This window comes from Urocampus carinirostris, chromosome 9 (genome assembly GCF_059441175.1).
Source record: "Urocampus carinirostris isolate Australia breed hairy pipefish chromosome 9, RoL_Ucar_1.0, whole genome shotgun sequence".
Lineage (NCBI taxonomy): Eukaryota > Metazoa > Chordata > Actinopteri > Syngnathiformes > Syngnathidae > Urocampus > Urocampus carinirostris.
Genome location: NC_142357.1, coordinates 23804127 through 23817038, shown reverse-complemented (window position 1 = coordinate 23817038; position 12912 = coordinate 23804127). Strand labels below are relative to the sequence as shown.

General features: G+C 38.8%; 1 protein-coding gene across 2 annotated transcripts in view; it reads right to left on the bottom strand.

Annotated features, from left to right (window-relative positions):
- Positions 1-335: 335 nt before the first annotated feature.
- Positions 336-12912, bottom strand: part of pigg (phosphatidylinositol glycan anchor biosynthesis class G (EMM blood group)) — a 59209-nt gene continuing 46632 nt past the window's right edge. For both annotated transcript variants that reach the window (XM_088343304.1, XM_088343305.1), the window contains exons 11-13: positions 8587-8896; positions 5190-5353; positions 336-1308 (exon numbers count right to left, since the gene is read on the bottom strand). In XM_088343304.1, the coding sequence (XP_088199430.1) occupies positions 1086-1308; positions 5190-5353; positions 8587-8896 (697 nt within the window). In that variant the 3' untranslated portion in view covers positions 336-1085. The remainder of the gene's footprint in view (positions 1309-5189; positions 5354-8586; positions 8897-12912) is intronic.

Here is a 12912-nt window from a genome sequence, read left to right as displayed (position 1 = left end):
ATGCACGATAAATGTTTCCAAAAATGTCCTTCTATACAGGGATTTTTGCAGAGATTCTGGTCCCTACTGACAGGGATAAATTGAGGTCTTGCAGTAATTTATGTAGAGGGTTCTTATTAAATGCCAACTTGAGATTTGCAAGCAATGTCATACAACCTTGTTTGTTGGATGATCATTTATTATATGAGGAAAAACATATCAGACATTGCACAAGATTTTTCAAACATTTTTGATAACTTACCATCTACCATTTTGATCTGACATTTGTGTGACAAAAAGAACAAAAACACAGGAATAATTAAAGGGAGACAAGATTATTGGTGCTCAAGAACACAGTAGGTTGCATAGTTTTATTTCCATGAATAAGCCACAACATAAGGGCCATTTGATGAAAAAAAGATGTATATTAGGACAAACACGATAAATAACAAACAATAAAGCCCTTTTGCCAGTTAAGAATCTAAATGTACGAGTTGCCTCGGCCCTGTGTACAAACCTCCTTAGTGCTGGTGGCGACTTGGGAGTTGTCAGTGATCTTGGCCTCAGGTAAGAACGTCTTGCAAGGCAGCCAGACTCATCTAGCAGAGTGACAAGTATAGAGGCTGGCGCAAGCGATTCTTCTTCGTCCCCACAGGTGTCAAATCGCGCTTTGGTCTACCAAATATTTCATCCGTTTTATTGGAATTCATATCGATGAGAACTATGCTCTGATCTAGTAGCCAGTGTGAACGTGTATGCAAACAGTTACCGGTGAATGAGGCAGATGGAACGGAATGTAGAAACTACTGTTTATGTATATATGAACGCTGATATTGGACGTAATGTCTGAGATTGGGTTTTTGGGCAGATATAGGACCGATATATTGGATCGGCGCACCCTAAAGAATGATTAATAATTATGTAAAATAACTTCAAACAATATACAGGATTTATTTTCCTCTTGGGAATCAAGAGGCATATATCAAATGTCCTCAGTAGTTTAGCAGCCTTCTCAGGGGTCCCAGAGATCATCCAATCTTCCCCGTTTTTAAAATCATCCCTCTCATCAAAAAGTCAGTGAAAAACATACTTGCCAAGAAGCTGCCCTAAGATGCGGCGGAGCTCCGGCTTTGCTCCACAGTGATAAAGACGAGGCAGACGGCAGCAGTGAGCAGCAGGTGCATGCCTTCGTAGAGTAATTTGGGCGAGAAGACGCTCCAGATGAATATATGGTAGCGCAGGCCCGTCACCAGCACTATGTAAGCTGCGATGGGCACTGACCTGAGCAGGGCCAAACAGTAACAACCGTGGCCCACACCCACGGTCCTCCTGCAGAGAAAAATTGAATCATTGGGGGAGGGTACTTTCAAGTCAACAGGAGGGAAGAGAAATAATCACAAGTTAGTGTTCTGGCCATTGTCCATTCCTCTTTAGGGTTGGAGACGCAGCAAGCAGCTTATTACCCAAGGCAGGTTTTGTTCCAAGGACAGCAGCACCTTGCCTAACTCATTTAATTTGTAATCAAATTGATTAAACTGATTATGATGCTGCAAGGGAAAACTCAAAATCAGTCTACTGTATAGTTTTTTTATTTGTGTTGAAAACTAAGTAGAATGAAATCACATGCATGCAAAAGATGGTGCGGAGACAAGTTATTGATAATATTAAGTACCTAATCATGCGTACCGTATGATGTGATAGTCATTTGATACTCGTTGTTTGGGAACAAAATAATTTTCCCTCAGTGTCACTGTATGCCAGTCAATGCACCGAAAAACAACAGCAATTACATAATGAAGGTGCTGTATCGGAGTCTGATCAGGAAGCTTCGCCTGCGAATGGTATTCATTGAAACTAGTACCATCTTTTTAATGAGGGGGAGCAAATCCCTACCCAAAAACAGTCCTGGAGAGGGATGGGCGCTGGCAGGCTGTACTTGCCCAAGACACACCACACAAAGTGGTGCCCCTATGACCACAGTGGTTAAGGGATTCGTAAACAGAGAATTGTGTCCGAAACATTTGCTTCTACCATAAAAATACTACATTTCAAAATAAAACCAAGTGGGTGCCCTTTGCGCTAATTAGCAACCAAAAGTAGCTCTCAGCTTGAAAAAGGTTAGAAACCCCTGGTGTAGTGCAACCGAAAATGAGTGCTAAAAAGCACAAAGAAAACCAACTACGGAAATTTAAAGTGATCAAACTGCATGATTTGTTCCAGTTCTTTCATCGAGACCATGACCAGAATTTGGGGTACCTGTAGCAAAAAGGTATCGGCCAATTATGTCAGCTCCTTCTAGTCGAGCCTCATAAAATAAGAACACATTTCTTGACCTAAAAGTACAGAGTTTAAAAAATCCACATTTCTATGCTACTTCATCTATTTTTGCTTATTATTCAAATCAATACTGTATTGTTTTTTTTATATGAAAAAAGTTGTATTTTTTAAACTAGGAGGCACTAAATAACTCAATGTTCCTTTGAGTACAATAAAAATCCTTACTATAGCATTAGCTTTCTTTTTTTAACTTATTTTTGAGTACATTTTTTAACAATCCTTAAAATGAGCAAAATTAACAGCCACGTGAGAGCATTTTGCTCCACACGCAAATTTAAAAACGAGTAGTAATGGAGAAAGATGTTTTCAGCTTTTTCTTCCCCCCTAATTTGCCTTGGTCATGTGTTTTCAGATGTGACCAATCAAGATAACGATTACAAAGGAGACCACATATTTATTACTGCGCATGAATTAAAAAAAAAAAAGAAAAAAAAAAAGAATGAGGGCTGCGTCACACAAAAGTGTCTGTTTTTTTGTCATTGGAGGTTTCTGCTGTAATGCACCAAATCGCATTCACTTGTCATCGATCCTCGTGGAATAAAGATAACGCCAGCGACATGACATTGATGCCGATGATACAGAGAGAGGAGAGTAGCGTTTTGATGGATAACTTTTACGGTTTTTAAATTTAGATTTACAAATTGGGGGCTAGATTTGTGGGTGCAAAAGTCGAAATATTGTGAGTATGTCATAAATATTGAATTAAGTATCTATCGACCTCCCGTTTTCTCATTATGTATTATATGAATAATGTTAGCAAAGAACTAGACCAATTTCTTTGAAAGAGATATTTCCACATGTCACCGCTGAGATTTGTATGTGTATTTCTTTTCTTGCCGTTGCTATAATTATTGCTCGGCTATTTCCACGAAACATATTTACAGCTGAGGATTGAAAAAAGGGGAACACCACTCTGTTTAAAATGTTGGAAAAAAATAGAGGCGTGTAGTCCGAAATTTAGTGTATAAAATAGGTAGAATGTTAAAAATGAGCAGAATTATGTGCAAAAGGGGCGGGCGAATTTCTTATTTGGGGCCGTAGGAGTAACACTCACTACTATCAAGTACCACTGACTAGTTTGACTTCCTGTTCAAAAAAAAACAACAAACAAAATAATGTGTCAATGAGAAACGATTTTTTTAAATTTAGCAAAGACTGACTACATCCTGCAATAGATGACAGCTAGCAAGCCATTCGAATGAAAACGTTTTTCTTCAGTGACACTACTATCAGGTCTGACTATTTTGACTTCTTGTATACATATTTACAGACAATTAAATAAGGATGGATTACATCCTGCATTGAACAGAGTACTGCGTTCATTTGAGGTCGTCACTTGAAAGCAACATCCCAAAGACTCTCGAGGGAGGACCGCGAAGCGTGCGTCTAGGACGCTTTCACGCGGCAGCCCTGTAAGTCGATAGTGCTCTTAGACTAAATGCAATTTAGGCTGAGCTCACCCTGCTTGTTACAGATGCTGAATGAAACGGATCAATGAGAGAGCGCTGCGTTTGGATTTGATTTCATTCGTGCCTCGTGAGATCCCCGTGTGCTTCCCCAAATTAATTAGAGGAAGCGAGGCTAAGGCTGATATGTTCAAGTGGCTTTAATCCCCGCATGATTTAACGTTTTGCTTTTAGGCAATAGATAGGTGGCTAGGGAAATGCCACCATAGCAACAGTCTGTACGGCGTGACATACAGCACCCGACGAAAATAATTATGGTTCATTATTTGAATTTAGTCAAAATTGAATTCTCTAGGCCAGAGGGAACATAGAAAAAACTTTTTTTTAATATTGTCAAATCTATTTAGTTTCCATTTTAATTTATATTTTTGCTTATATTTCACATTTACTGTGAATGCTGTACTACAGAGCACACTAATGTGACGTATGCTTAAATTTAAGAATGAAATTCAATTTTGTCTTTGTACAAGCCGCACCAGCTTTTAAGTTGTTCATGTCACATTTCTTCAGATCATGTGCGTGACCATTCAAGACGGAGACTACTGGAGCAATTACGAATACAAGAACATAGTTACATAATGCAAATGAGGGCTTCGTCGCGTAAAATGTGAGCCCCTTTTTTCTAGGCAACAGCCCCAGGGCAACCATATTGTGGAGAACAGGATCAAATTGAAACACAGACCAAGTTTTTGTGCTGTTGTCAAATGGAGGTTGCTGCAGTGGTGGAGCAGATAGCATTCGCTAGTCATCGTTCCTCGTAGAGTTTACTCCAGCAACCTGACAATAACTCCGATGATACGAAAAGAGAATGGATGTATTTTTAAAAGTTAACATCGTCTCTGTTCAGTTTGAATATATAAATTGAAAAAAATATTGTGAGTATGTTGTGAATATTGAAGTGCAAATTAAGTTTCCAGCTGTATTTCCCCCTAGCCCAGTGAGCGCCTGCAGGAGAGAAGGAAGCGCGCTGTGTGTGCAGAGATCCGCCTACCCCTATCGCTCACCCAATGAAATTGCTCCATGTGCTTGGCTGGTGTTTTTGGGTGTTTAGTTTGTTCAGTGGGAATTCATCAGTGAATATAATTTATTGAATGAGCGTCCTTAACAAAGGATTCCTTAGCGACTACAGCCAAAACAGGGTCTGTTGGTATGATACCTTGACGGTAAACTGTGTATTTGAAACTGTGCACTATATACTGGACGGAACCAACCTCATTACCAGCGCTTTGGCGCCTTTGCACGTACCAAACTCGTTTAAGAGCACAGCAGAATTGTAACAACACAGAAGGAATTTTAAAATGTAATCTCCGAGCCATATGTAATTGTTATGAAAAGAGCCATATCTGACTCGGGGGCCAAAGGTTCCCGACCCCTTTTTTACAGCCAACAAGAGTAGTTACCACTCACCTGATTCTCTGCGAGCTCAAGTAACAGACAAGGTGGAAAGCCCAAAGCAGTGGCCCAGCATAAGTGGTGAGGACCGTTAGGAAAATGGCAAGCCCCTGTACAGAGTTGTCCAAGCCAACAAACCAGATTGAGATGTCGATGGTGTTGAAGTTGTTGGAATTACCCTGCAAAAGCAAGGAAGACTTCTCAATCAGTATTGAAAAGTAGTACTTAACATATAGGTGAGGACATTAGTGGAAAGTGAAAACCAATACAATGGGCAGCTTTCGATTCGACTATTTGCTCGACAACAGCTCCACTCATGAGTCATGTTGCGTTCTTGCTGGCCTTGAAAGAAATTATTCAGATCGAATTGTGTTACCGAAGAAATCGTGATTTGAAGTTTTATTCTGAGTCACTGTTCTAAGAGAATCACATTTGGCTACTTGTCACATTTCCGCCGTGATTCATATTTTCTACATACGGTTGCTCAGTTGCAGCGGATTGTATTCTCATAGCTTGCTACTCAATTTCTCAAAAATGGCTCATTGCTCAAATGGAATGCTTTTGTGGGGATGGGGAAAAAGTCTATTATCATAAATATAAAATATCAACTGATGCAAATATTTCTCCAGAGTGTTCAGGTCGTTTTGGTGTAACGATACTTGTAATGTTAGCAACAGTGGTCATGACAAAATGGAATATTTCTGCACACAACTCCTAAATAGCTGCAAATAAAACCAGACAAGAACAGACACATTGCACAATGAATGGAAACATAAATAAGTAAATAGAGCTGGTTCTTTGGCCATTCGTTTAGCTGATTTTTCAAATAGTTTTGATATATTTTCAGTTATTTTCTTTTTTCTTATTTTAATTCAACTTTTTTAGAATAAGAAATATATTCTAGAACTAAATTTAAAACATGCCTAAACAGTTACTGTAGAATGTGAAAAATATATAAAAGTTAAAATATGTTTTAATCATTTTTCTAAAAAAATAAAATAAAAACTATTTGCGAGATAATACCAATTTTTTTCCCTTTATTGGAATAAATATAAGGGATGCATGATACTATATTTTTTTCCCAGACAAACCGATCCTCAACTCTTGATAGGAAGGAAGCATTTAAACACCATAATACATAATATTACTTGTGTGGGTGTCCACCGAGTGACTGAAATTGTGTGATCACGTCGTGGAAAACATCGGACACGTCAATGTTATTGCAAAGTTCATGCATAAGTTCAGTGTTCTTGCAATAAAATATTATTTTGCAAGCAAACTGCCCTTGTGTTTATGGAAAGCATTGTTTAGATATAGGAGGTATCACAAAAGCAAAAAGAAAAACCCACCATCTTTACTAAACAATGGTAAAAGCTAGAAACATTTTTTTTTCCTAATGAAAGATGAGGCTTAGAGTTTTTTTTTATATGTAGTATACAGCTACAGAATAGTTTTCTGTAGGTCTTCAAAATGAGTCAGTATAAGTACTCATTAATTCCTACAAAAAATATCTCTTTAAAAAATGTGTAAACGAATAATAATTAAAGTGTGTGACGGTGGCTTCACAGATGTTTTTGCAATGTATAGTTGTGGTATGAAAGATCTGTGAAAGTCTATTTGAAAGTAAGAGACAGTCAATACATATTTACAAAGGATGAAGTGGATGTCAGTGTAACTGGTGCAGCTCGAAGCAGAGGATGTGTTATTATTCACTTCCAATTGCCACCAGCGTGAAGGCCAACAGGCCCTTAGTTTATTTGATGTATGTTATACTGTGAGCCTTGAATCCTCAAATACAGAAATTAAAGCTGGTATTGAGTTTATGCGCAGTACTGTATTGGCCAATACCTGTCAGAGACGCTGCATTCCCCATGTCTAGGATGTCAGATGACGGTGTGCTTCATTTCAAAAAGGTCAAGGTCAGTCAACATAGGTTGTGAAAACTGAACAAGAATATGTGACACCCTTGAGGGAATCTGTATCTCTGCTGGACTAGGAACACTTCAGGATCCCTTCAGATAAAATGGACTAAGCGGACAACAAAATGAAAAAAAATCCCTATTGCCACAGAAAAAAAAAATCTTTATAAAAGCCTTATAAAGAAAGCAACACATACCGAGTAGTCAGTGCTGTTAAAAATAATAGCGGCGCAATCTGACTAACCAGAATATTTCTGGTTTTAGTATATTTTTATTGTTACATGCCAAACAATTAGGTGCAGTAGATTCTCAGAAAACAACGCCCAGCATTCATAATTGGCAAGCAATTGGGCATATAGTTCAAAAAGGAGTGCTCAAAAAAATAGCAGCGTCTGCTGTTGACTGTACAAACTCAAAACTACTTCATATTTCCAAATAAAGCAATCCTAATATTAAGTTGCATTACCACAGTTTTTTATAACGGCTTCACATCTGTGTGGCAGAGTCAACCAACTTGTGACACCTTTCGGTTTTTATTTCACTCCATGATGGCTTAAAAACATTCCCCAATTAATTTACATGTCTTGGTTTTGCCACACAAACAGCACTTTTGCTTTCACCACAGAAGTTCTTGATTGGATTGAAATCTCGGGATTGGGGTGGCCACTCCATAACATTAATTCTATTGGTTTGGAAGCAAGACTTCGCTTGTCTACTAGTGTGTTTTCTCTAAAGCAGGGGTCTCCAACTCACCAAGTAGCCCCCTAAGAACATCCGAGCAGTCCGTGGACAGGTTCTGAAAATAGCTCACCAGTGATGGATTATTGTGCTTTACTATTTCTATTTTACTTTTAATACTTATAACCTGATGGTGACATAATACCAGCAAAGTAATAGCATAAGTTACTGTATTTTAAGATTGTGAATCAAACTAGTAGCCCTTGAAGTTAATCAGTGGCAAAAAGTAGTCCTCAGCTTGAAAAAGGTCGGTGACCCCCGGCTTAAGGTAAGATCTTGGGCCTGGACCCGACCCCGACCTAAACATAAAATGTAAAACATTGATCGGGCCTGGCTTCTCTTTTGCCGTTTTTTTTTCATCTTTGTGGAGGATCTGCACAGTATGCACTTTCTTTTACTCAAATAATTATTTATCACTTGTACTTGAGCGATATCATTCTGAAGTAACTACTATTACTTGAGTAACACACTTTGGCACTGAACCTCAGTGCCACGAGCACTTTGGTGCCAAAGTGCACTCTTGATATGCGCACGGCGACAAAATGCAGCTACGGGTTTACTTCGGGCCTGGTCCCTCAGATCAAGTTATTTGGTCGGGTTCAGGCTTTTATACCCACGGGCCGGGTCGAGCTGGATTTTTTTTAAGGCCCGATCTTACCGCTACCCCCTGACCTACAGGCCTTGCTTCATAGTACTTATAATGTCAAAATCTACATAATGCCGTAATACTAAAAATGTGTTTTTGCTTTGCATACCTGAAAGAAAAAGAAGGCCTGCCCAAACCAGTAGTGCATGATGGTGATCTGCGCTGCATCATAGTCTAACTTCTTCCAGATGAACTGCGCCATCAGCGTTTGGATGAGCAGGCTGGCACACAACACCGGCAAGTTGTGGGGACGTAACAACAGGGCCATCAACAAGACCAGGCCGCTGTAAATCTCCCAAAGTCCCCTGTTCTTTAGTTTGGCATCAGCTGTGATGATCTGCGATCGCAGAAGGTCCTTTGTGCCCGTGAAGAGGATCCCCAAAACAAACACATATACAAAGCGGGCTTCCACGGTCCCCCTGGAAGAAACGGTAAGGAGGAATCATGGGGAGTAAAAAACAAGTCAGGTCATGTTTTTTTGTATAGCCCTTAATCACAAGAAGTCTCAAAGGGCTGTACAGACTATTCACAGACATCATTAACATGAAATGTAGGTAACAAGAGAATGTCTGCTTGACAGCTTCCTGAGGTCAACATCATTTATAAGCTTGTAAATATAAGTGTGGTTTAAGCCTAGATTTAAACTCTTCCACTGAGGTTGGAGATCGAATTTTAGAACGAAGAGCATTCCATTTTTATTTGGCTCTCTGTCCATGACTTTGAGACCCCTGACTTTGGTGATTTGCAAATTGTAAACAGTGAACTCGTTTGTGAACTTGTAAGCTAGCAAGGCAATCACGGGACTACAAAACTCAATAGTTTTTTTTCTTTTTTTCAATCTCATCATCTTAAATTTGTTGAACTTTATAGGTACATTTCAATAGTGTTGGGTGTAATTTGTTACAAAGGAACTTGTAGCTGGAACACAATTACTTTTCTTAGTAACAAGTACTATTACGTGTTATTGATAACATTTTGTAACTCGATTGTCGTTACAAACGTTGTTTTACTCTGCTACCTTTTAAAAGCAGAACATGAAATACAATGCATTCTGCTCATTGTCTGTTCCCTTTACACTAATGTAGTAATACACAACCTTCATTCCCTCAGGAACACAATGCTTAAGATCTCAACATACTAAGGCTGGGATGTTTATAACTACCTACAAAATACAAATTAACACAGTTACTGTGGCAAGCGTCTCAAGCGTTGAGTACACAAAAATTTTCTCCCTACTGATAATCTGATATTCGTCCTACCGTACACACTCACATCCAACACGTATTTTTAACTATAAAATAAAATACTGAAATCAAGGGGTCAGTTAATATGCACATATTTGATTGTGTGTCACCAGTCGCAAATGGCTAGCGGCGTTTGGGGAGGAGGTGTGGCGATTACAGACCCAACGAAGGCAATTGGGCAAACGTCAAAACAGAATGCACGGTAAGAGTGCGGAATTTTGGTCTTTTGAGTCATAAAATTATTAATGCAATACCCCATGCATAAAGACAAAGGGAAAATGTCTTGTACACAGCAGAGAAATCAGAAAGAAAATATTTGAGCGGTTTAAAGACAAAATTCATATCAAGTGTCTCAACTGTTAGTTTGCAACCTTGCAAGATTGCACAATTCAATAAAAGTAAAGGTGTCATCGCTTCCAAATGTTGGTGTACACATTTTCTTCTATTTTTTTTATGTGGCTGTTTTTAAGTGATTTTAGAGGGTCGGCTTTAATGTGAGTATATATGGTCATTTTGAACCGCTTTTGGGTGTCAGTAATCTGGGGTGGATTACTTTTTAAAAAGGGGCAACTAATAACTGCAATCAATTACTTTTTTCAGTAACACTGCATTTTAAATATGTTTGAAGTTGACACGCATTGTGCTTGCTGCATATTTCATCATAATCTTTGTTATGACATGGTAGGTGATAAAGTGCCTGAAATTATGTCGTGACAGTCGATTTTCATCACAATTTTTATCCAGTTTCACATAACACTGAGTCACTTATTATTCATAAGACATTGTCTTACTGTTCCACCCTTCGGTCAGTACAGACCTCACCAAGGTAATATCAATATTTCAGAGAATCAGACTGCAAGACAGAAAAATTGCCTGTAGGAAAAAGATTTGCTGTCTATCATTGTACTTTGCGCTAGAGGGTTGCATGTCGAGGGTCGTATATTTCTTCATTTTTTGGTACACATACTGTCCACATTTTTTTAAAAGACGTACGAATACTGTACACTTAAACAAAGCTACATTGGAGAGCATTCTGGCATACGACGTCAAGGTGGTTTGGTATGCTGGGAGCAGAAGATCAGAGAGGGAGAACATTGGCTCCTCTCTGCCCAGTATGGAGTACATTGACGGTTTGCAATACAGCAACAGAGCTGACGATATGAAGAACTCTCACCCCGGCCACCAGTTCTTAGCTTTTGTTGCCCTTTAGGAGGCGCTACAGGTCTCTTTATTGCCATTTTCCCCCAATAAAGTAACAAAACTAGGTAGAATGCATTACCTAAAAACACTTATGCCTAACAGGCTCAGTGACAGTTTTTTCCTCAGTGCCATTACCACCCTAAACAAGCGCGTAAGAATGCGTACAACATTAATCCTGCCAGTAATATTGGAAAATTGGTTTGCTGCTAAATGCAATAGCAATATTTTTCATTACCCCATTATTACAATTAGAAATAGCACTTACAACTTAGACCAGTCTCAAACCAAACACTACCTTGTAAAAATGTTTGACCATCTTATTTTTCTCTTCTCAGTCTCTATTATGTGTTTATCTTGTTTATCCTGGAGTGTCAAATCTAAACTCGTTATAAAACATGTTCGCTGTGTTGATATCAATGACAATAAAGACAATTCTATTCTGTTTGTCACTGGCACCAAACACAGATGGCATTAGTACTTTCGATATGTAACATCCATCCATCGATCCATCCATTTCCTCTCGTGCTGATTCTCACTTGGGTCGCGGAGGTGCTGGAGCCCATCCCAGCCATCTTTGGGCAGTGGGCAGGGGACACCCTAAACTGGTTGCCAACTATTCGCAGGGCACACAGAGACAGACAATTCACTCGCTCATTGACACCAAGGGACAATTTGGACAGGCCAATTAACCTGACATGCACTTTTGTGGAACATGGGAGGAAACCAAAGTGCCTATAGGAAACCCATGGGGAGAACACTCAAACTTAACACAGGGAGAATGCGGTAGCTGGAATTGAACCCTTGACCTCTTCGCCGTGGGTCCGCGAGCTAACCACCGATCCACAGTGCTGCGATATGTAACATTTTCAAATCAATTAAAAAAAAAACAAAAAAAACAACAAAAAACATTTTCCTTTACTTTACGTTGCTTGCTCTGATGTACAAGTCCACATGCCGCCCCCTCCCAAAAAAATAATAGTACTTAAATCACATAGTAATATAGGTCTCTTTTTTCCCACAAAAATGATGATCTAGTTTTCAGCAAGAAAAATAAAGGCTTTTTTTGCAGCAGAGACAATGACGCCAGTGTTTTAGTATATAAGATACGATTTGGCGAAGAAAACATTTACATAAAATTTTGTCACGAAGATAAAGGTGTAGATGATGATGCAGCTCTCGATGTAGAAGAGAAGGAGAAGCTGCTGGTGAAATTCTGCAGCGCCACCATAAAGAGCATCCCAACATACTGCATCACGGCTTGGTACGTAGGTTGCTCTGCAGCAAACAGGAAAGCCCTGCTAATTTTTAGCGTAAAAGAGAATGCTAGATTTCAAATGAAGTGAGTTTTGGTCAAAAATTAAACCGTACAAGATGGTAATGGCCATTTCACGGTGCAAAAGAAGCTAGTTTTTAATGGTGGTTTGAAGCATACAAAAACATATATTTTTAAAAAGATTAGTTTTCGACAGAACACAATGATATTTTTCAACACTGCTCTTTGGTGTAGAGTAAGCTGATGCTAGTTTTCAGCAAAGGAAAAGGCACTAGCTTTCAGTAAACTTGAGTTGCAATGGACAAAATATCCCACTTATTCACAGAAGACTATGCAGTAGTTATAGTGCATAGAAAAGCAGCTAGTTATTCAGTGTACAGGAGAATAGAGCTAGTATTAATCGCAGAAGAGAATTTAATTTTAGCATAGAATAGAAAAACATGTAAACGCTCATCCATCCCCAATTCTAGTGATGATTTGAAAAATGAAAGTGACTTTAGGCTAGGGTGGTCCTTATTTTTCGACTTTTAAAATTTCATGCTCTGACCCCTTGAATATGTTCCAATATATACAAAACGTAATTAGGCAAAGTTTCATCAAAATCAAAGGATATTTAGAGGTCGCTCAAGGCCTCTGAAATTTTGGTATGAAAAATAAGGATTTTTCGCACATTATATCAGACCTAGTGTACAAAGTTACTTGTAACTTTACTTGTGTT